The 24309-nt window shown below is 37.6% G+C and overlaps 1 protein-coding gene across 1 annotated transcript; it reads left to right on the plus strand.

Annotated features, from left to right (window-relative positions):
* Positions 1 to 2201: 2201 nt before the first annotated feature.
* On the plus strand, positions 2202 to 22257 carry LOC140242419 (5-methyltetrahydropteroyltriglutamate--homocysteine methyltransferase-like). The gene is made up of 10 exons (XM_072322156.1): positions 2202 to 2349; positions 7357 to 7503; positions 8688 to 8805; positions 10363 to 10460; positions 12070 to 12119; positions 13840 to 13906; positions 15858 to 15941; positions 19169 to 19323; positions 21209 to 21290; positions 21986 to 22257. The coding sequence occupies exons 1-10, from the start codon at positions 2202 to 2204 to the stop codon at positions 22255 to 22257; spliced, it is 1221 nt and encodes a 406-aa protein (XP_072178257.1).
* The last annotated feature ends 2052 nt before the right edge of the window (positions 22258 to 24309 follow it).

A 24309-nucleotide genomic window follows, 5' to 3' on the forward strand; every position in this document is an offset into this window, starting at 1 on the left:
GCCGGTACATTCAGTGGCAAATCCAGAGGGGGGGGGGGGGGGGGGCAACCGAGGCACGCCCCCTGCATTGACATGCATTTTGCCGGTGTCGCTTATTGTACCATGGAGCTCCATGATTGTACCAGGGAGGTCAGAGGAACCAGGGAGGTGCCTCCCTGGAGGAACTCCCCTCCCTGATTGTACTGTGCCGGTTTCATTTTATATTGGACTGCGCCTTATATAAGCCGGTGCGTCATTTCAAGGCCATTTAATGTCGGCGAGTATTGTGCCGGATGTACAACTTTATACTCATTCTCTCCCAACGGAATCTAACACATAGTCCTCGTTGAGATGTTACCTCATGCATCGTAATTGCGATAAAAACATACCTCGGAAGATGAGTTTAATAATACAGCCTTTAGTCTTATCTGTAGAGTTTAAGGCTCAATGAGAATCGTTCTGATTGATATATATTTGTGTATATTAAAATATGTCTCTCAAAGCATTTGTGGATAATGGTATTGACATTTGAGAATGTAGGTGTTTTTTTTTTATAGCAACCATGCTTATTGTGACAATAATAAGTAGTTTAAACGATCGAACAACATGGAGAACAATATATTAACAAAATGATCTCAATATTAATGAATTGACTATGTCTTGTGGCAATCTATGTCTTGTACGTTTTGATCTGTCATGACGATGTCACAAAAGTATATAAAGTGGAGCTATTGCAGTATTGTTTACATCTGATTTTGGTGTGGTGTATTTTGGCGAGGGAGTGTAAAAACGCGAGCTCAAGAGAATCCTTGCTGATCGTACACGCTTGCTGCAGGCAGGATATTTGGTGCGCTCACTGCCCTCTGTAACCACACGACTATAATGCAAAGGTGCACGTGTAGCAAGAGACTTGGCATAAAATAGGGATCATGATATTTATGACAGCGAGTTTGGGAAAATCATTGCCTATAACCATAATATCGCAGGAACTTATAATTAGTGGCTTCTTGTTTACCACTCACATTTAGAACGTGATCGACGCTGTATAGGCCTAATCGATGTCCGCAATTGTAAAGTTTGTCTCTGCGTAATCTTTGCAATCATTATGACTCACGTATACGTCGAGCTTCCGAAGACGGTTGCTATAGTACAGGTGTTTAGTTCAGAGCTAACATTAGTGGCGAAAAAAAATGTTTTTAATTATCTATCCTTCTTGCCCTATCCACTCAGACGAGTGCCAGGTTGTTATTCCACTTGCCTGAGTGTTTTTATTGTTTAATTCCCGATTTTCCCAATTTTTTTCTTTTTTATTACTTATTTGACTAGATAAAAAAAGAATGAAGAGAAATATTTTTTTCCTTGTTTAAATGAATGGATAGAACATAATGTATTATTCTTTCCTCATAGAGACAATAATATATATTATATTCGCTGGTGTTTCAGAACTAATGCTAATGAGCTTGTGGCGAAAGAAACCTTCATTCCAATCTACATTATGGAAGTGGAATATTGTGTAGCAAGAGGGTAAATAAAAACAATGTCTTCACGTGCTTCCGTTTTTCTCTTCCGATTCTTTAAAGGACAAGTTCACCTTCATAGACATGTGGGTTGAGTGAATGCAGCAATATTAGAAGAACACATCAGTGAGAGTATTTGAGGAAAATCGGACAATCCGTTCAAAAGTTATGATTTTTTGAAGTTTCTGCTCAGTCACGGCTGGATGAAAAGACTGCTATAGCTTGTGATGTCACATGGTGTATACAACGTCATAAAGAAAAAAAAAAAGAAAATTCAACATAAAATATTCCGTTTTTCTCGCATAACAAAATAACACTCGACTTCTCTCTTTCAGAAGGCAGGGGGAATAATATTTATACCCTTAACATACGTCAGCAACAAGTCGAAGAAATTTGCACTTTATTCAAAAAGTAATGTTTTGTGAAATTCTCTTTGTATTTTCTTTATATCGTTGTACGCATGTGACATACACTGTAGTAGTCTTCTTATCCAGCAGTGACTGCGCAGATACTTTAAAATTTCATAACTTTTGAATGGATTGTCGGATTTTCCCAAACCTTCACTGATGTGTTCTACTAATATTGCTGCATTCTCTCAATCCTTATGTATAGGAACGAAGGTGAACTTGTCCTTTAACAAACAAGTGTCATCGTGGTTTGGTTTTCTCCGTTTCGCTCGGTTTCCTACCCCAGCCCCTCCCCGCCATGTCGCTTTCCACCACTGTCATCGGAAGCTACTGTAAGCCCGAGTGTGTTGATACGCCCTCGTGGTTCGACGAGAAACCTGGACAGAAGCCCAAGGAATGCCCAAGCCGAGATTACGACAAGTTCGCTGCAGAAGTTGATCACCAAGGTAAATACCGGATACTAATAAATGAACTTATAAGGTACTGTTTACCATTGGGAGCAATGATTCAAAAACTTTAAATGTGCTCGAGTTATCACATGATTTTGATACATATGTGTACAAAACATATCTTCCCTTTAAAAAAAAAAGGATCGTGATAGATCCAAGAAAATAAGAAGATATCACTATTTTTCTCAATAAACCATAATTGTAAACGGCTTATTCTAGAAACAATGTTATTGTCACTATTGTTCACATTATGTATATTCAACAATACTTGACGCTGAATGTACTGGTTAACATTCATACACTACTTGTTGTTATACCTAACTCGCATTAGATTTAGAACTACAGTCAAACCTGTCTTAGCGGCCACCTGCTTATAGCGGCCACTGAAAAATCCCCCGCACGAAATTGCTATATCATAGACCCTTTATATAGAGGCCACCTGCCTAACGCGGCCAGCGGCCACTCATTTTGTATCACCTGTGGTGAATATCTACCTGGCGTACCTGCGTATAGCGGCCACAAAAATTAGCAAAACCGTTAAATCAGCCGTGAATACGATGTCTTTTATGTTCATTGCGTGAATTCTACCGATTCCTAGCTCAGTCACAATCACACAGACACGACTGACAAAATTAATACAGCTCTTTGCCACGTAAAGTCGTCTTACCACTATATAGATTAGATCTAGGATTCAGTAATGCCGCCCTGAATAGATGCTACAAAGGCAAATCAGACAACTCCTATACCAAGTAAAACATCGTAGAATTTTACTAAAATGCCGGCTAGTTAGTGTTTAAGTCCCTATGAATAAGGACAATGATACTTGTCTGGGTATTGTTTTTTGTTTACGTAAGCTTCACACATGATCATGAATCTCCATCGAACTCAGCACTCGTGAACCCCGTTCATGCAAACCGGTACGAACCAGAACATGCAGTTCCGGCCTCAGGCCCGAAATTTTCGTGTTTTTTTTTTTTTTTAAATCAAAAGAACAGAAGAGGCAAAGAAAAAAACAACAACATAAAGTGGAGTGAATAATCACTACCCCACCCCACCCCTATATACATGCATACTAAAATCAACACGCAACATACATGCTATCAAAATATTGCATATGTATTTCCTACAGTGTGCGTGCGTGTTTGTGTGTATGTGTGTGTGCATTATATTGTACAACGAAAATCCCCATAATAGCTGAACATGCAAACTTATTTGATGGTTGTTGTGGTGTGTGTTTTTTTTTGTTGTTGATATAAGCAGCATGCGGCATTTTCTGCTATTATGAAATGCAAGTATTGAAATTCAAAATGGCCACCTGTCTAAAGCGGCCACTTTTGTTGTTTCCCTTGGGTGGCCGCTATAGACAGGATTGACTGTATTCTGAAGCACTAAAGCTGGGTTTTTGTTCCATCTGCAAATGGTAAATAATGTCTTTAAGGATATTAAGATCTAAAGACCAAGTAAGAGACTCCAATTCAATCCCCTCCCCTCCCCCTGCCTCCCCCCTCCCTCCGCCCCTTCCTCCTCCTCTCATGTCGCATCCTTATCACTCATAATATTACAGGCAGAGTGTTGTGCCTACGATGCGTCCCTACCAGGATTTACAGAATATATAATAAATCTGACTTGGTTATATCAATATCCTTGGTTATATCAATGGTAAACGTATCTCCCGAAAGACGTTCATATAAAGAGCTATAGTCAGAACAAATACGAGGCTACTCGATTTTGCTGATTCTCATTTGATCCATGCTTCCCCATACAATTCACCATAACCCGATGTAATTCACTGATCCGACACCAAAGAGATTTTACAGTTTTCAGATCTATAAAATCTCTTCGCCCGGACACACACAAACACACCTACACGAACCCCCGTTTCTCCTCTTTTCCCCCTTCCCGTTTTCGAAGTATACAGAGCCCATTGTCACTTGCCTAACTTTTACCCCCTGACTGTTCCAGTACACGTATATAGACCATCAAGCCTTACTCCTCCCTTTGATTGAATTGTCTTCATGGTTCCATGATGTTCAAACATTCACACCATTCTTCCCGCAGCCCCAAAACAGATAGCATTATGGGCTGAAATTTATTCTTAGACACATTATCAAAAAACGACACCCTTTATTGATCATGCCGCGAGTTTTGCGGCCATGTAATATAAATTTTCATGAAGTGCCAGGTATAAATGTAAATAGCTATGTTTTCATATGGCGTAACGGAGGTATGTATATATATATATAGCAATCGTAAACATTGCAGTGCTTAATATTGATACATAATCTACTATAGTATAGAACAGGGTATAGATATGACGAAAGTCTTGTATTTTGTACAAATAGACATATAATTCGTAAACACTGCCTACGCGCTTGTATAACTATGAGAGAACCATCGAAAGGTTTGATAAACGATATGGGAATGTAGCAGAACAATATGGAAATAATGATAATATTAAGGTTGCTTTTTGTGATGAAATTCCAGAAGATAGACAACAAATTTATTATGTGAGATTCAATTTTCATCCACTTTGCTGCCAGCGAGTGTCCGCTCTTCAGCACTCACGCCCCCTAGTTCAGCCAGCTTCATGACGATCTTTCTTATCTTCATCAGAGATAAAAGTTTGAGAGTATCAAACGCATGCGAGAAAGAAAAAGAAAACGAAGAAAAAAGGTTTGCTATCTGACCCTATTATACACGATTAAGTTGCTGAAGTTTGATAAGTAAGTGTATATCATGTGTGTGTGTGTGTGTGTTTTTTTTTTTGTGTGCTCAGTATACAGTATACTATAATAAATTCGGGCACTTGGAAGGCACCATGAGTTGGGAGAGGTCAAAACAGTATCTTGACCATTAACCATAATAAAGCCCAAGCTATTTTGACTCTTTACAGGCCCAAGGGGGGGGGGGGGGTGGGGGCACATTGTTCCCCCATATAACTTTGTTATTGCTTAATGTTTCATCGTCATATTTGGCACATGGGTAGAGAAAATCATACTCTACATGACCGCATATTTGATTTTTCTCAAGGCCACCCATAGAAGGCGCTATTTACCAAAACATAAAGAAATACATAGGAAATATGCTAAAAACATGTCTTTTCTGTATAACTTCTTTATCCAAAGTATATATGTTTAATTATAGATCAATCATTTTCATATTTGCCAAACTGATGTGCAAGTCGAAGCTCAACATTTTTGTTATGGTTGAAATTTCTCAAGGTCACCACATGGGGGCGCTATTCATAACAACATAAAGAAATATAATATTATGAGACCTGTGATGCATTGTTTTGGATAGATACATGCACAGTTATCACAGTTCATATTTCCATAATATTGGATTTTTAACTTTGCAGTTTGATAATCTGATAAACAAATGATATTAGAGTTATAACTTGGATGAATGAATCAAAATGACACAAAATAGAACGGCAATCTTTGGAAAATATTGTTGTTTTCAATTATTTCTATTATATCCATTGTTTTATGCCGTTGTCACATAAAAACAAAGGAAATAATAGGAAAAACATTTTAGGGCCATAATTACTTCACATTTTGGTTCTTCAGCAAATTTCAGTCAAGAAACGCCCATTTCATACACTATAATATTGTTACTGGAATTGGAACAGAAAAATACGCAAAATCTGACTGACATGGTTGTCAGTTTATGGTTGTCATGGCAACCAACAATATCAGATATAGCTAAATTATATATTGAAATGTTTTGAATAAGATTTTAGGAAAAGTCACCAAATTTGGTTGAAATTCGATTAAGGGCGAAGGAGTGGCGAATGAAATCTGGTAGGGGCACATTGTGCCCCCGGGCTTTAAAGGAATCGTATAGTTTTGATTAAGACCTAACTTTAGGTTTCTCACTTTTTTGTGTGTGAGATAATGAGAAACCTCTTATGAAATATGAAAGAGCATGTAATCCAAGAGGAATTCAGCGGTTTTTTGTTGTTGTTGAGAAAATTGGTTTTGAAATGGCTGAGATATCCAAAACAGAGCAACCCTAATATATAAAAGGTGGGACCCACCTTTTATTAGGATCACTTTGTTTTACTTTGTTTTTGGATGTCTCAGCCATTCCACTACCGACTTTCATCTAATAAACTTTGAATTCCTCTTAGAATGGTATGTTCTGTATCCTTTCATAAGTGGTTTCTTGATATCTCGCAAAAGGTTAAATGCCCAATCCTCACCTCCACCAATACTATATACCATCCCTTTAAAACATTACTGTATACGTACACAGGTCCTTGATTCGTGCACCCTTTGATGAAAAAAAAAAATCAACAATTAAAAGTAACACACACCGCCATTTGTTGATTTTTATAGACATCACATTTTCCTTCATTCTGTTCACGTGGTGAATATATGCATCTAAAAGTTGTCTGTTAAAGGGGAAATCTAGTCCAAATATAAGTTAGTCTGATTATAATAAAGAATAAAATATTACGAGTTCAACGATACAATTTTGATCGAAATCGGATGAGAAATAAGGAACTTATAACATTTTGAAGTATGAATATGCAAATGGCAAAGTGAGCATGTCATGCCCTCACAACTTACCGCATAGTTTGTACATAAAATTTTGGAATTTCCAGTTTTTCAACTTCAACTGATCACTATTCTGAGGTTTTTTCAACAAGGAATAGCATCATTTTTCAGACTTCAATGACAGAAATATTGAATTTTTGTCACTTTTTTTTTTGTACACGAGCAATGGAAAATTGTTACGTTATGACATGGTTAGCTCATTCATTTGCCTATTCGTATTCACTGTACAAGAACTGTTTTGGAGAAATTAGCAAAATTTCAAAATGTCATAAGTTCCTTATTTTTCATCCGATTTCAGTCAAAACTTTACCGCTGAGCTCGTAAGATTCTACTCTCTTTTTATCAGACTAACTTATATTTGGACTGGATTTCCCCTTTAAGTGTTAGTCAGTCATTCAGTTCTGAAGATGTTCTATCATTGTGTTGTCATTTTGTTGTGCAGTAACGTCTGCCTTGCGGCGCCTGCAAACTACAGTGATCGGAAGTTACCCCAAATCGGCTTATTGCGAAATACCAAACTGGTTCACCAACCAGGGCGATTTCAATCCTTTGGAGCTGGAAGAATATAAGAAGAAGCTTTCTTCCAGAGGTAAATGGATTTGATAATCATTTGATAGCCGCAGAAAAGACTGACGCATCCTGATTATGTTTGTGTATGAAGACTAATTTGGTTGAATTATAAAATGAAAAGGGTTCACAAAATACTAATGTTTACTAACTGCTATCCTGTATAGACAGACACACAGTACTTAACAACGCAGCATTGCCTTTATGGTTTTTCCTCCGATGAGTTAATATCTTTACTGATCACTTTACAGACATTTCCAACCACCGTTTTCGTTTTGTCAGACGATTCACCCCATCCATGTGTTGTGATCTTCATTTTTCTTGCGATACCATAATTTTGCATAACTTACTGACACTCATTTTGGGTCCACGTAGACATGTTTTCTGTTATATCATAACACGATTATTTAATCATTGTTCTCGTTGCACGATGTAATCACACATGGTGTAGAGGTGTTGTGGAAACCTCTCTGGTTTCTGTCATTGCTTGACAAATGCTTGATAAGGGGGAATTCCGATCCTGTGAAAAGTTAGTCTGACAAAAAGAGTAAAATCTTATAAGCTCAACTGTGAAAATTTGAAAATTGGATAAGAATATATCAATGAAGTTTTGTGAATTTTTAATGAAGGTTTGTGAAAAGTTTTGTGAAGTGTCGCTAATTTTCACAAAACACTTCTCGAACAGTCAATATGAATATGCAAATGAGTGAACTGATGAGCATTGCCTCACAACTTTCCAAACAGTTTGTACACGCAAAATCTTGAAATCTCAATCTATTTTTGTTCAGACGCATTACCCCATCAGTCTCAAATCCCATAGTATATGTTAAATCTCATAATTCTGAAATTTTCATCCACTATAACTCATCCATTATGAAGTTATTCATCCACTAACTAACTCACCTTTGCACTGATGCGTTTTTTCTTACCCCACCCCCGCAATGAATTTAGTATGAAATGATTTACAATGATGACAGGTTATACACGCAGCCATTGCATGTACTATTGTCAGAGGCCGTCATCAAAATAAAGCTTCCGCTCAAGATGGCGATCTCCTGCATTTTTTTTTAAAATAATATGAACGATTTTCCACTTGTTCGCCTGTCACTACAATTTGGGCATACTATATGATTGATATAGGCTCCTATAGTATATGGTATATATAATGTACATTGTGTATGTGTCACTGTCTGTGTTCATATATAGAGTATGAGCAGTCTATCAATCGAGGTCTGCAAGAAATCCTGGACGAGCAGTGCGAGATCGGCATCGACGTCGTAACAGATGGCGAGATCAGAAGAGACAACTACATCAACCACCTGTGGTAAGTGTGCACAGAAGAGTCTATTTAGGAATTTCATGGATATACTGTATGCACCCCCCCCAAAAAAAAAAAAAAAAATACAACAATTCAATTCAATTCAATTTCAATTTTCGACAAGAACATATAAACATCACTTCTTCTTTTTTGGTAACCGAAAATAAGGTGCGTAAAACTATGTAGGATGAAAAGAATATAAAATGATTGTAGCAATAATTACACATTATCATAAAACTCAAGTGATTTGAAGTAAGTAAACATTGTGGATAATTTGAAAAATGGAGGGACCCACTAAAAAGACAAAGCTTGTAGAATGTGGGCCCCTCAGAAGAAAAACATCAGTTGAAAGCAAAGAGAAGGTCTTGAAGCCCACTAGAGAGACAGATCAACAACGGGACCTTGTGCACCGATGACTTCAAGATGACTCCAAGATAGACTTCAAGATAGTGAATCAATCCAAATGCATTTTCAGGGTATGAAATTATAACTTATTACCCACATTTCACAGAAAACCCCATTCGATTTGCTTCCGAGGTCAAAGAGAAAGAAGGATTTTTGTAGAGCATGTCAGGAATCCCTTCCTTCCAAGTTCTGTCCATTGCGCTCACACATTGATATGGACTTCCAAATTTCTTCAATACCCGTACTTTGGGTGACATAAAAAAAAAAAAAAACCACAACCCATTGTCATTGTTATTGTCATTGTCAATAGCATCCAAGTGCTTAACTTGGAAGAGTCAGACTCATGACATGCTGTAAAAATAGGATCCACGTTTTTCTGTGACCATTCAGACATTCAGACAGTTTAATCATATTGGAAGTTATCAATGCAAAAATCCGATTGTATTCTTTTTTTTTTTTTTGGGGGGGGGGGGACATACTGTATACAGTCTTTGAAGTGGTCATTATGGAACGGTTTCATGTGACGGGTCAATGGATTTATTTCCTGTGCTGCGTTTTTGTAATGAAGTTATATTTGTATCTTAGTTTTTGTGAACACAAAGCGCAAATGAATTCATTTCAAATCAGATCAAATCAAATCAAATCTCTAGGTGCAGTCGTTGGCATGAGACATAGACCAATATGAATATGTTTGATTTGATTTGGTTTATTTCTGCATCGTCTTTCTCCATGTACAATGACATATCAATAGAAAGTGATACAAAGTATATGCAAAAAAAAGTAAAACTTTTCAAATCAATACAGAAATCGTCAATTTCATAACAACATTGTCCCTAATGCAATTCAAAGCATACTGTAGTGGTATGTCAGAAAAAGAGAAAGCAATACAGGGGACCATCATCATAAGCAGAGCTTGACGTGGATGAGGCCCTTCCAGGAACAATTGCATGAAAACACCAATAAACCTACACATATAATCAAATTAACTTGACTTCATGAACTGAAATGAAATCAATGAAATGGAATTCATGAAATTAATTTGACTTCATGAACTACACCATCATAGTTCAAATTCTCACAATGTGCCCATTTTACACATGAGTATGATCTGTTATTTTTTTTTGAAGGTAAACTTTCATTTTTGTTTCCAAACTTCAGCCGTCGTATCAAAGGAATCGACTTCGTAAACCTGACGAAGAAGTCATGCCGAAACGGAGCCTGGGTAGCCTACGTGCCGACGATACGCGCCAAACCAGGTGAGTTTGCGGCTTTTGCATTAACGTGGCGAGTTTGTACTCTCTGAACTGATCTTTGATTGTTTTCGATTCATATATATATATATATATATATATATATATATATATATATATATATATATATGTATATATATATATATATATATATATATATATATATATGTATATATATATATATATATATATATATATATATATATATATATATATATATATATACCCATTTCTCATACATGGGATTTATTGGTATCGTTCATGCTTCGTAAAGAAACCTGGCAATTTGACTGTTTCCTGATTATTAATTATTGTTTCTATCGTGTCATTCTCGAGAAATGATACAAAATGATCCAAGCACTATGTCGTATAACATCAAGCTTTTATTTGATGTCATAATTTCGTGAAATATGCATATTCCCTTGACTCGTTAATAAAGGCATAGAAAGCCACTGTTAACAATACATTACTTGTAAGGTTCTCGATCAAGTATACTCTACTTCTTAGGAAAAATGATTGTGTTACTATGTGTGTGTGTGTGTGTGAAATGTTGTTGTTGTTGTCGTCGTTGTGTTTTTTTTTTGTGGCCGATTGCATATCTTCCTTTCCGTTCAATTTTCCTGGCACACCTGGCCCCATAGTGTCTGTGCCACAAATGTGATATGTTATCATAGTTTATACGTTTGCATCCTAAAATCCTAGTAAGTATTGTTCATAGTATCAACATCATTATATCAATGAGTAAAATGTACAATAGCATATAGAAGAATTTAAAATTAATATGTCTTATTGGTATAACAAATTGGTGCTGTTGTTGTTTTGTTCCAGTGTTCCACGTTTTACAAGCGTGGCTTTTTTAGTGGAACACTGTTTTCCATCATTGTGATTATTGACTATTTTTGTTGCCATGACAAAGTGCATTGTTTCTTTTTTACGACATCATTCGTGTATAATATACTTTGTATTGTATTGAAAAAATCCTTTATCGGACGAGTGTAAGAGAAATGAAAAAAAAAATTGTATCACTTTGGATTATGTCAACTTTTTCTTTTCTTTTCTTTGTGATGATGGAAATAAACTATTGAAACTGAAACTGAACTGAAATATTTCCTGTATGTCTTTCAGTATATATGTTATTATTATGTCGCTATGCCACTGCAACGGTGTTACTGAGTTCCCGTGGAAATTACCCAAATCATGAAGATTTAAATGCCTTGAATTAATGATGGTCAGTTTTTTCTCTCAAAAGGTCAATATTGATACTACAGTGCTTATTTAACCTTTCCACAATCGCTGAACCCAAAGTTAAGAGATATACCTCCCCTATTTAAGACTAGGAAGATGACGCTGAATTTACAAACATTATTATCATATCAGCAAGCTAAAAATAGTTGTACCAGTCGCATAGCCTGGACTTTGTTTAGCAGGCATTTCCCGTGCCATTGTTTAGCTTCATGTTTTCAATGTAACATTTTAAAGGTCACAAATGTTTTAGCGGAATTAGATACTGTTGGAATTATACATGCTAAAAGTGAGGTGATGAAACAGTGGTTAATCGTTGTATGTAATGTTTGTCATCCGGGGGTTTCTGTGCCTAATTTCTATAATTATGCAGAGGTTGACGGTGACATCAGCTGGATCGCAAAGGAATGGCAGGACGCACAGGTAAAGTATTTGCTCGTGAATGAGATAGGCATATAAACGGGAATGTGATTTGGACGTTTGTTTTTGTTTGTGTTTTTTTCAATTCTTTTCCCCCTATTCGAGATTACAGCAGGACCAGCACAATTTATACATGGTAATGTGCTGTGCCAACATGGACGTTCTATATACCTCTTTTTATTCTTTCCCCCTTATACGAAGTATGGGCAGCAAGCACAATAATTTACATTTTGTGTTTGTTGTTTGTGGGTTTTTTTTTCCTAAATGAGCAAGCTTTCAGCATTGAAGTTCAAAAGATTTTCTAAGTGGTGGAAAAAAATAGAGAGTTATGATTATGCATATAGGATCTATCGAGCGCTATAATTCCTCAGTGGATATGTAGGATGTGTGATGTAAGAAATAGATTTACAGACATTGATGCTTTTCATATCCCTGTATAAAGTTGCCATTGGTACCCTGCTCCTGAATGTTGCATGAGTGTATATCGAAACGAAGGAATGTTAGTCTTTCTTGTGCTAACTTCCTGACGGGTAGCTCCTTACCCAACATAAGACGGTTTCATTGGTTTGTGAACATGAAACGGCGCCAAGAGAGACACATAATTCTCTATCTCCCGGTGACATCTCCAGAAGGCGTGACGGTGTCGTGATTCTATACAACAATAGGGAGCTTTAGATTTGCGGCGCGGACGTTTGAGACGACGATTGCGTTGGACGTTCTCCTCTCCCCTTGCGTCGTGCAGAAAAGTAGCTTTAGATTACGCTGGGACGCAACCTATAGAAAATAAAATGGCGCCCCCGCATGAAGTAGCTCTCTACGTCGTGAATTGAGCGGACGTAAAAATAGCCCAGAACGCGTCGTGAAAGAAACTTAGACGACGCGAGCTAAAAATAAATCGACTTGATGCGCGTTTCTGCGCATGAGCAGAACATGTGTTTGTTTGTTTTTTTTCCTCTGAACGTCCCCGTCGCGAAAATCTAAAGCTCCCTAAAGTTGGGGTCGACGGGTTACATTGTTTTTATTCACAGGTTTTATGACATACAAATGCATGTTGATTTGTGTGGATTCATGATACCCTCAACATCACTTTTGCGGTGAAACGAATATCTAGAAACATTTCATTTATTTTTAGATAGGGCCTAATGTTTCTTCTGTTTTTCTTCAGATTACTTGGATACACCCACAAAAAAAAAAAACAACCTTCCAAACCAAGATTCTGGCTGTGACCTCATCTGTCGATCATTGCTAAAGTACTGATATGTTAAACAAAAGACAATGGAATGCACCTTCTCCTCGACTCAGCATAACTTGCATGTTTCTGTGATATTAATGTGACTAACAAAAGACATGTCGAGGGAACATGCAAGTTACTCGGGGAGGGTGCATTCCAATGTCTTTTGTTGATCATATTAGTACTTTAGCAATGATTGACAGATGAAGTCACAACCAGAATCTTGGTTTGGATATATATATATATATTTTTTTTTTTTTTTTCTGTGGGCGTGTCCAAGCAATGAAAAAAAAAAAAAAAACAGAAGAAAAATTATTAAAAAATATATGGAATTTTCAGATATTCGTTTCACCGCAAAATTGATGTTGAGGGTATATCATGAATCAACACAAATCAATATGTATTTGTACTTCATTAAACACACGGCTTTGTCTGCTAGTGGATTTGACGCACCATTTTCCCAGTCAATATTTTTCTACCTTTATCCTTCAGAACAAGACCGAGAAACCCGTCAAGGCCACGGTTCCGGGACCCATGACTATCATAGGATCCACTGCAAGTATGTTTCACGTTTTGCTATGACGATGTATTTACATGGCTAAAATTCCAAGAACAAGCAGATGCCTATAATATTAATCATTAAGCTTGTGATTTGATTTGATTTGATTTATTGATTCCTGTATCATCATTGTACATGAACATACATGCACATAAACTATTACATACATTGTTGGAGCCATACATATACATAAAACATCAGTGGCTAACAAAATACTTTTTCTTCATTGCCTTTACACAATGTACAGCAGAAACGTATCAGCAATACAACCGTACAATGAATAATGCAGTAGCTTGATATGCGTGCAGCCCTCATACATAATACACATTGACAAAATAGGAGAGAGGGATGACTTGCGTCGAGATAGGATAGTAGGCAGGAGAAAGGGAAAGGATAGGTCTGTCTGCTTTCACTAAAGGCTTACACAAATTTACAAATTTACAAAGTTAATTCACCTGGATCAGTAAGGCATGACAAAATATTTCTCACCGACGTATAGGTGAACAGTGACAGTTCATGGTTGTTTACATGATTACATAATAGATTACATAATAGATGAAATGCGGTTGGGTACTCTAATCTCTAATTCCAGACACAATTGGAGCCAGTACTGTACATAGGCGCTACGATGATGAGATAAGATTTGTGTTGTTGTTCTTGTTAAAAACAGTTAATGGCAAGTTATCCAAGAGACAAAAAAAAGAAGAAGACAAATTATGACTGATTCTACACTTCACGTATCCTGCAATGACGTGGTCGGTCTGCCTACGAATTATCAGCGCTGTCGATCGATAAAAATGTGGTATAGAAAATGGAGTTGTCTAAGTTATCGTAGACCAGGGGGCGTTTCATAAAGCTGTTCGTAAAGTTACGAACAACTTACGAGCGACTGGTGATCAGTTCTGATGTGCTACACTTATCAGAATTTCCATAATTCAGCACAAGAACTGATCACCAGTCGCTCGTAAGTCGTTCGTAACTTTACGAACAGCTTTATGAAACACCCCCAGGTTGTTTTGTGAGCTCTTTACGGAGATCCTCATGTCCCATAGAGGTCCAGGGTGAAGATGACCTCATTCTTCCTCGATCTAGATCGATTCCAGGGTCGGACCCTTTTACTGTACGTACCTGGTCAACGCTGGCGTAAAAACAATTAATCGTGGGCCCTATCCTCTATTCGATTTTAAAACTTAGATCTGCCATAACTGTAGGGGGTTTCCAAAAATAGGAATTAAAGATTATTCACTTGGTTGTACAATGAAGTAGGTGCATTGGTACATGAGTGCATAGAGTAACTATAGGCATTTGTAATCCCCCCGTTATGGTTAAAAAAAGACATTAGCATTAAAAACAAAATAGAAGTAAAATGAACCACCCAAACGGAACAGGTCTAAAAGTAAGTTTTTACAACCGTATTAAAATGATGATTATGATTACAAATTTCATTATTATGAATTACTATTATTATCACTATTATTATCATTAGTACTAATAGTAGTAGTAGTAGTAGTAGTAGTAGTAGTAGTAGTAGTAGTAGTAGTAGTAGTAGTAGTAGTAGTAGCTGCATAAGAAGTATATTTGTTGTAGTAGTAGTAGTAGTAGTACTAATAGTAGTGGTGGTGGTGTTCCAGATTACCGGTATTATCATCATTGTGATCAATACGATTAGTAAAGTCATTTGTGCAGACTAGGTCTTTAGTCATTCGTAATATTCATTATCATTGGAATTATTGTTGTTATTCTTAATTTTGTTGTATGTCTGTCATCCAGTTTTTCGTCAATGACTGGAACAGACTTGCTATATGGAATAAAAACTAGGATACAAGGACCCAAATGAAACGTAATAATCCTGCCCTCTGCAAAAATTCAATAGTCTCACCAAAGACCATAATCTATCTTACTTTTAGTCCTTCCTTCTCTCTCTTTCTTTCTCTCTCCCTACCAAAATCAGATACGGCCTATGATGACGTCAGAGAACTCAACAAGGAGCTCGTCAAAGTCGTGAATGCCCATATCAAATGTTTGGCCGATGCAGGTGAGACAAAAAATACATATTAGTGTACTTTGGTTATAACGAAAACGGTTTTAACGAAATTCTCGTTAGGCCGAAATAAAACATTCAGCTCCCGAAATTATTATCTATCTTTACATACCTTATACAGTTTGGCTGCAACGAAATTTCGATATAACGAAAGAAACGACTGGTCGTGAGGACACAAGCCAGTGGCGGATGGGGGGGGGGGGGACGGGGGGAGAGCGCACCGGACGAGTTTTTGTTAAAAAAAAAGAAATAAAAAGAAAAAAAAAGTGCGCCCCCTTTACTTTTTTAAAGGCGCCCCCTTCTTTTACGAAATTCCCGGATCCGCCCCTGCAAAGCAAGATGGTTGCAGCTGTGTTGAACGAAGACGGCTGGATAAAAAGGAAAACAGATGGTCTGTGGTGATGTAAGTATAGTAGAAAGGGGTGCTCTCACATTTTAGGCAGTATCCATTTCTTGCCAACCTTGAGATAAGAGGTGATGTCGTGACTAAACACGCTTTTTATTCATCGTGTCTTCGCAATGGAGCAAATCGTAGAATGTCAGTTTCGTAGTTACCGAAAACATACTGTTGCTAAGTAAAGTTGGTCGCCTAAAAACCTCTTATGCTTGCAGAAAGGATCAGTCTCACCACAATCACGTGTCCTCCTTCAGTTCTTCAATAGCCAAAATGTAGTTACTCTTTTTTTTTTTTTTTTCTTCTACAATTCCGGTTTACTACGTGGAGATGGGCGAAAATGACTGTCGCGACAAATCACGATAGCGCCCTCAGCATCGATACCTATACAGTTTATTGTAACCCCTTAGATTTTCCTTTCTTTCTGTGACACCTCTCAAGATACTAGTAATACAGCAGAGTTAAAGGGAACCCAAACCCAAAGAGAAGTGTGAATTGAGTGAAAGCAACAACATAAGTAGAATACATCAGTGAAAGTTTGAGGAAAATCAGATAATCGATGCAAAAGTTATGAATTTTAAAAGTTTTGATGTTGGAACCGTTGGATGAGGAGACTACCAGAGGTTATGACGTATGTGTGGACAACAATATAAAGAAAATATAAAGGGAATTCCACAAAAATTTATTTTTCATGAAAATTGCACATTCCATCAACTTGATACTGACATATGTTAAGGGTAATGATTATTCCTCTTGCTTTCTGAAGGCGGTTAGTCAAGTGCTCTTTCATTATGCTAGAAAAGTGATTTTTTTGTGGAATTTTCTTTATATTTTCTTTATTTATTATTGTCCTCACATACGTCGTAACCTCTTGTAGTCTCCTCGTCTCCTCTTCCAACACCAAAACTTTAAAAATTCATAACTTTTGCATCGATTGTCCGGTTTTCTTCAAACTTTCCCTGATGTGTTCTACTAATGTTGCTACTTTCACTCAATCCACATTGCTCTTTTGGTTTGGGTTCCCTTTAAAGGTAGGGAATCCCATTTGCATGCCTTAAATGAAGAGTTGTATAAATAGGCCTACAGTGGTATGTTGAAGAGAGTATCATTTCAGAAACTCCCATAAAGTATTGAAAGTGGAAGGTAACATTTAGTACATTTTTATTGACCGTTAGATTTTGAATTGAATTTTTTTCGGGGCTCACCGTAAATTCCAGTACATTACTAGGCTACCTTTGCAGACCCTTGCACTGCATGTGTGTCCATCATGTATATTTTGTGAAGAAAGTTCATCAAAACTTACAAACATTTCTATATACATTCTTGCCACACACTCTATATGTTATTACATCAGCTCTTATACTTTTAGATTTGTGTTTATAGATAAAAGATACAGAAGACTGCAACAAAAAGGCTTAAGTGTGGCTGACACACAGAACTGCTGAGTAGTTGAGTTTTGTGCATTATTCAAATTGTAGATAACTGTTGACTTCCAAATTTCTCAGCAGTGGCCTAAACAAGTCCCCTGAGGTTCATATTTCATGTTTTGCTGCATTTTGGGAGGTCTGTAAAAGGTATCCCCTACCTTTAAGGCCTGTGTCAAATACACATGCTTCATCAGTGATTGATGCAGATTGTGATTTCTGTCCAGTAGGGGAAGTGTGGGAGAGTTGAGCCACTTTTTACATTTAGTGATATTGTTCAATAACTATACACAATTTATGGATTATTCGTTCGCTGGTATATACTACAACTATTTAGGCATAATATGATAGCCCAATAAGACACCTAGCACAAACAACTTGGGGGTGACACTTCAACAAAAATATTTTGCAAAATGGCTCAAGTCTCCCTTGATGTGGTGAGAGTTGAGCCACGGGGTTGGGAGAGTTGAGCCACTATGCTATAGGCCCTACTATCATATTAAGAAGTTCAGGCTTATAAAAGAAAATGACTATGGAAACATATCTAAGGAAAGATGGTGTAATGGTAATAGAGGGGGCGGGGCATCTGTTTGACTTACGGGTCATCAGATGGATAATGTGGATGTTGTTGGGGTCCACCTACGATCACATGATCAGGATTTCTAGATGCACCCTGATTGGATTTACGTAATAAGTCAACTGTTGGTGTTAGGAAGAAGAAACCGCCTGTAGGGCGTCACCACTGGCGAGAACACCACATACCTTTCCAATATTCCTCACCTCATCCAATTGCAGACCCGTTTCTTTGACCAAAAAATGACACCCATTGAGCCACTTGAAGGGAGGGTTGAGCCACCTGAGGGCTGAGCCATTGGAATACAGGGTTTAGCCATGGCACAACTCTCCCTCGACACGTTGGCACAACTCTCCCCACAGTCGCTATTTAAACTAACCCTCAAAACCTATGAAAGTGACCACACCAGACATGTTGAAATTTGCTGAAAGAAACAAATGATATACAGACTATCTGCTACTCCAACTGATTCGCACTTATCCTCTACCATAGGTGTGAGAGAAAACCACATATCTGACAAGTGGACATTCACTTTTGGTGACCAAAAATGGGTTTTCTTTGACTATTTTGTCATGCTTCGTCCAACGTCGCTGCCTCATACACTGGTATATAGTTAATCATAGGCATGAACAAGAAATGGCAGCAGCTGACTGCTGTCAGTCACTATGAAGATGTGAGGTGGCCTGGATCAACTCTCCCAGTGGCTCAACTCTCCCACACTTCCCCTATCTTGTTGCAGTTGTTTCCTGTCCATTATTTCAAGTATATGGCACACTAACTTGCTGACTATTGCTAGTCACCTGGGGCGAACCCTGTACTTCCTTTACAGGCTGCCGGCATATCCAGCTCGATGAACCCGTCATGATGCGCGAACCCGACGTCGCTCTCGAATACGGCATCGATGACGCCGCCCAGTGCTTCGATGGCGTCGTACCGGAAGTGACGAAAGCGGTTCATCTCTGCTGCGGCTATCCGCTGTACCTGGTACAATCTTCGCCACTTTTAAATTATTATGTTTTGCAATATTCTGTAAAAGAGAGTTTTCTAGCTTATATTCAGCCTTTTGTTTAAAAAGTAGTGCACGGGGCAGTAGTTATAGCTTATATGTACAATGCATGATCATACTATTCCATGACATGGTAAGAATAAGTGAGTCAGCTCTCCTGATATTGTGTGACCTTGTACTACAAAAATTATCTCCACCAAGGGGGTTATATAATATGTTTTTCCCGGTTTTGATACGTTTGTCTGTTTGTTTGTTTGTCTGTCAGTCTGCCTCTGGCAAAATAACCCCAAAAGTTTGGAACAAACAGGGATGAAATTTGTAGGAAATGTTTATAATGACAAAAGGAACAGCTGATCGTGATTTTGATAGTAATCTGAGTCACAGTCTTTATCCATTTTTTTTTCTTTACTACTACTTTGTATACTACTGTATTTCTAAAAGCATCTTTATCATTGATAGAGCCCATCATGAACGCTAGTTGGCGCGCTTGCTTTTGCAACCATCAGAGCCATTGCGCAGCATATGGGTCAGAAAGTTCGGCGGAAGCAGCGGCAGCTGGGCAGCAGGAAGGGTACGTTTTGATGGTCAAGAAAACAATGCAATAGTGCCTACGTTGCCAGGGTTGGCATAATTATGCTTTCTGGCATAATTTTTGACGCTTCAGCACCGAGCATTATGCTAGGCATAATTTTATCTGTTTTTAGCATAATTCTGGCATAATTGCTTACAGATTTTTTTTTTTTTCGTTTGTTTGTCAGCAAAAAGTTGTTAAGACCTAGTTTTTGATTGAACTATTTTGAAACTAAACCGTCAAAGCACTATAACACTGCGTGGGAGAATAGGCTCCACTGTAATTCAGTGTGCTTGGGCTTATTGGGTAAAAAATAATTCATTTTCATCAAATTTACGTATTCACAGACCCGCTCTCCTACAACTCTGGGTCGTTGTTGAATGAAAAGCATAGTGATGATGTACTTTTTTTCAGTTCTATGTCTCATGGTATATACCCCGTGTGCACACAAAGTTGGGCTTAGGAGCTCTCTTGAAGCGCCTCAACTTGATTTCGTATTGCATACTCTTGTTGTTGCTAGATCGGGCAATTATATTCACTTATTTCACACTTCAAGGACGCTTGATCGTGTGAAAGTATGAACGCATTTGAAGACCTATATGTAAAGGCATAATGACTAGAAAAGCACTCAGTGAGCGCAGTCCTCCGCCAAGCAGCCCATTTCCGCCCACACTGTGATTTCCACTCTATATCAAAGTCCTGCATTGATATCATCTTCACTATGACCAGCGTGAAATCGGCTGATTGGGAACCACGATTATAAAATCTGATGGGGCACCATGAATTGGGCACCAAAATTTATAGGAAACAATGTGAGAATGTTTGTTTTGTTTTGTTTTGTTTTACTTTGTTTTTATTTTTGTTTATTTGTTTGTTTGTTTGTTGTTGTTTTTTGCGTGGTAGGCGATTGTGCAACACAATCGGTTGATATGATGTGACATAGTTTCATGGCAATTTAGCATACATGTAATTTCAGCCGCCTCAAGCGCAATGCCCTTTTTTCACGCTGGTCATTGTGAAGATGCTATCTCTAGAAAACATGTTGTTCCCGCATTAAAGTCTCTTTTGATCCAGATGCATGTACGGATATACACGTATATCACCTGGCAAAGCTGTGGTAAAAGTAACAACGCGTCTATACCTTCAGTAAAATACTATGTGGTTAATAAAGTTAAAAAATCATCAAAACCCCTACTCCTGCTTCCGTGGCCCCTTTTACAATGCTGTATGATAACGGATCAACAAAGAAAACTGGTTATTCTTATTTTTGATTCTTTTTTTCCATATCGTAGGATCAGAAAGACTACCAAAAAGCCGACAAAGATGCGTACATCAAGCTGGCGGACAAACTTGATTGCGCGGGCTTCGATCAGAGTAAGTGGTGTGCAAATGTATAGACTATCAAATTTGTTATTGATATCGCTTTGCTGTTCACGATCTTCCCTTAATTCATCATCGTGATCGTCGTCGAGGTGCTATTCTCCGTCTCAGAAATCTGCTTTTCCAACTTACCACACCTCAGGTTTCCTCTCAAGCGTCTTGATTGAAACCTGGTTTTCAAGGCAAAGAACATCCTTCGTGCATGTGCTGAAAATGTCGGCATCGATCAAAGAGCATAGATCATCATATCAGATCACCACAGATCACCATTAAAAAAAAAAAAACGGTCCATAATCTCGACTAATAATTGTAGTAAGTGCATAATATATAGAGTGCTTCAGAAAGAGATATTCTACTAGGCCCTATTCATTAGGGTAAAAATTTATGAAATTCTGCTAATGCTATACCTTTTCTGAGCTAAAAGATCTTGATTCCGGCTGACTCATTTCAAAAGCTCAAACTTTTGCTGACTACTCCTGTTATTTTGATTTCATAAACTGACATGTTTATGCAGGCAAATTAGTGGAAATGTCTGGCAACGTGTTTATTACAATAACGATGATTAAGAAAAAGATTCAAGAGTTGTCATGATTTATTCGCATAGATCATGACATTGAGATAGAAAGATTGTAGCTATTTCCCCACCATCCGTAATAAGATATATCGTTGATTATTTTTTTTCTTCGCAGTATCCATCGAGGACACCCACCGTCGAAACGATCTCGCCCTCTTCGACCGCTTCAAGAAAACCACCATCGTTCTGGGATCCGTGGCCATCGCTGACAGCCGCGTCGAAACCGTGGAAGAGATCCGAGCGCGTCTGATCGACGTCCTCCGACACCTGCCGTCTCCGAATCGGCTGGTCGTCGCACCCGACTGCGGGCTCGGTTTCCTCCCCAGAGATATCCTGCGCGCCAAACTAACGAATATGACTCGTGCAGCCAAGTCCATTCCTGTGTGAGGGCGTTCAGTGTTTCTGAAGCAGCTTTAAGATATAATAGGCCAATATGATCTTCACTCCAGACCTATTAGCGAGTGGACTCTGATTTTTTTTTTTTTTACATTTTCTTTTTATTAGCAACTCCATGGAAATTCTTGTTCTTGCGAATACTCATTTCACCTCCGCAAGATGTCATTTATTGATACAGTGTATGAATTTCAGAAAAATATATTTTGCACAATAGAATTGAAGACAGCTGGGGCCCGTTGCATAAAAGTTATAATTATGGTAACTTTGCCATCCAGTGGTAACTACCATGGCAACAATACTCAACAGCCAATCAAAATCAAGAATTCCATGGAAGTTACCATTGGATGGCAAAGTTACCATAATTGTAACTTTTATGCAACGGGCCCCTGGTGATCAACGCGAATTCTGAGTGATATATATATATTTTTTGTTGCATATAAGAAGACATAATTTTTCTTCTTCCAATAAGAAGCTCACGTATAACTCAGGATGAACGAAAATCAATTCAGAATGCTGCAGAAACAAACAGCGAGATCGTCGTTAATAATTGCATCATTCATTATCCTGATAATTGTGCCAGTGTTGTTTTTGCAGGGTACTGTGTGTGTGCTTTTGCTATAGCTTTTGCAAAGTTTACTTCAAAGCTGAATTTCATATCATTAAATGACTGCGTGATGGTGCAAAGAGACCGAACTTGCTAAAGGCAATGTCAAATGGCTGGTAGTATTTTTCGCTCCAGATTTTATTTTTCCTTTATTGATAATGATTAGTGTTAAACCTGAAAGCCTTCTAAAAAATCTGGTGATGTAGGTGCCTGTTGCTCTGCTGCATTTTCAACTTCCTCACCAAGAGTTTCATAAATTGACGAAACTATTTTTAATTGGCTAATGAATTTTCAAGGGGGCCGATCCAAACTGCACTTGATGAAGTGCTCAGTTCAGTTCATTTATTTTCATTCTCATTTTTCTTCCAACCAAACATAACACAGAATAAATCAGGAATTATATCATAAGCATATATACAATAGAATGTGCGAAACGAAAAGTATTAAACAAATAGAAATATAAATACATATCCGCAAAATATTAAGTTATGTTTGGAGGGGGAAAAGAGAACTGAGAGGTACACTAAAAAGCAATGCTTGTATATTGTGAACTATATTTCTCCAATTCACAAATAATTGTCATTCCTTTAATTACATATACCAAGTAAGAAATAATCTCACATCCGCATCTGGGAATCTGCACCCTACAAGCAATGGTTCTATGTAGATTCCTCATATTTCACATGTTTTATTCATCCAGGCTTTTGTATTGTGATGTTTATGTTTTATGTATTTCTTGAAATGTGGAATATGGAACAATAAAAAAAAACAAACAAACTCAAGTCTTTCTTTAAAAATACTTACTGTAATTAACTGTGGTGATGGGCTGAATACAAGTCCTGCTATATGCGTCAGTCTCATGCTGTCTTGCATGCTATAAAGCTTGCTTACGATCTTTAAATCACTTTTTTGTCTTTCAATAATAGGAATGGGTAATGTCACACTCTCCTCACATATCCTATCTAATGTAGGAAGGGTGACGAAATATCGTATACGTTTCCCCGTCGTACCTTTGATGATTGCTGTCAAGGAAAAACAGTTTTTTTTTTTTTTTTTTTTTTTTTTTTTTAGGAACGATACTATGCTATTTAGATCGGTTTGACTTCTTATTTTTTTTCTTTTAATAGGCAATGTATTTATACGAAAATGTTGATACATTGTACTTGTATGAAAGCATCATATCCTTCGTTTGAAGGCAATCGTAATGCGACAAACGAACATTTATTATGAAATGTATGGTCATTAAGATGCTTCGTACATATCCGTTATTTGCGGAAGACTGAATATTGAAGTCGAGCAGATATACTAAATTGGTATAATTCATGACGTAATCATGTTCGGATTGTGACGTGATTTATGGTGTCATGATGAGATGAAGACTATGGGAACTTGAACTCAATGTTTTTATCTCGAGACAACCTGCTGTCGCCCTCTAGAGA

This window comes from Diadema setosum, chromosome 19 (assembly GCF_964275005.1).
Source record: "Diadema setosum chromosome 19, eeDiaSeto1, whole genome shotgun sequence".
NCBI classification, from domain to species: domain Eukaryota; kingdom Metazoa; phylum Echinodermata; class Echinoidea; order Diadematoida; family Diadematidae; genus Diadema; species Diadema setosum.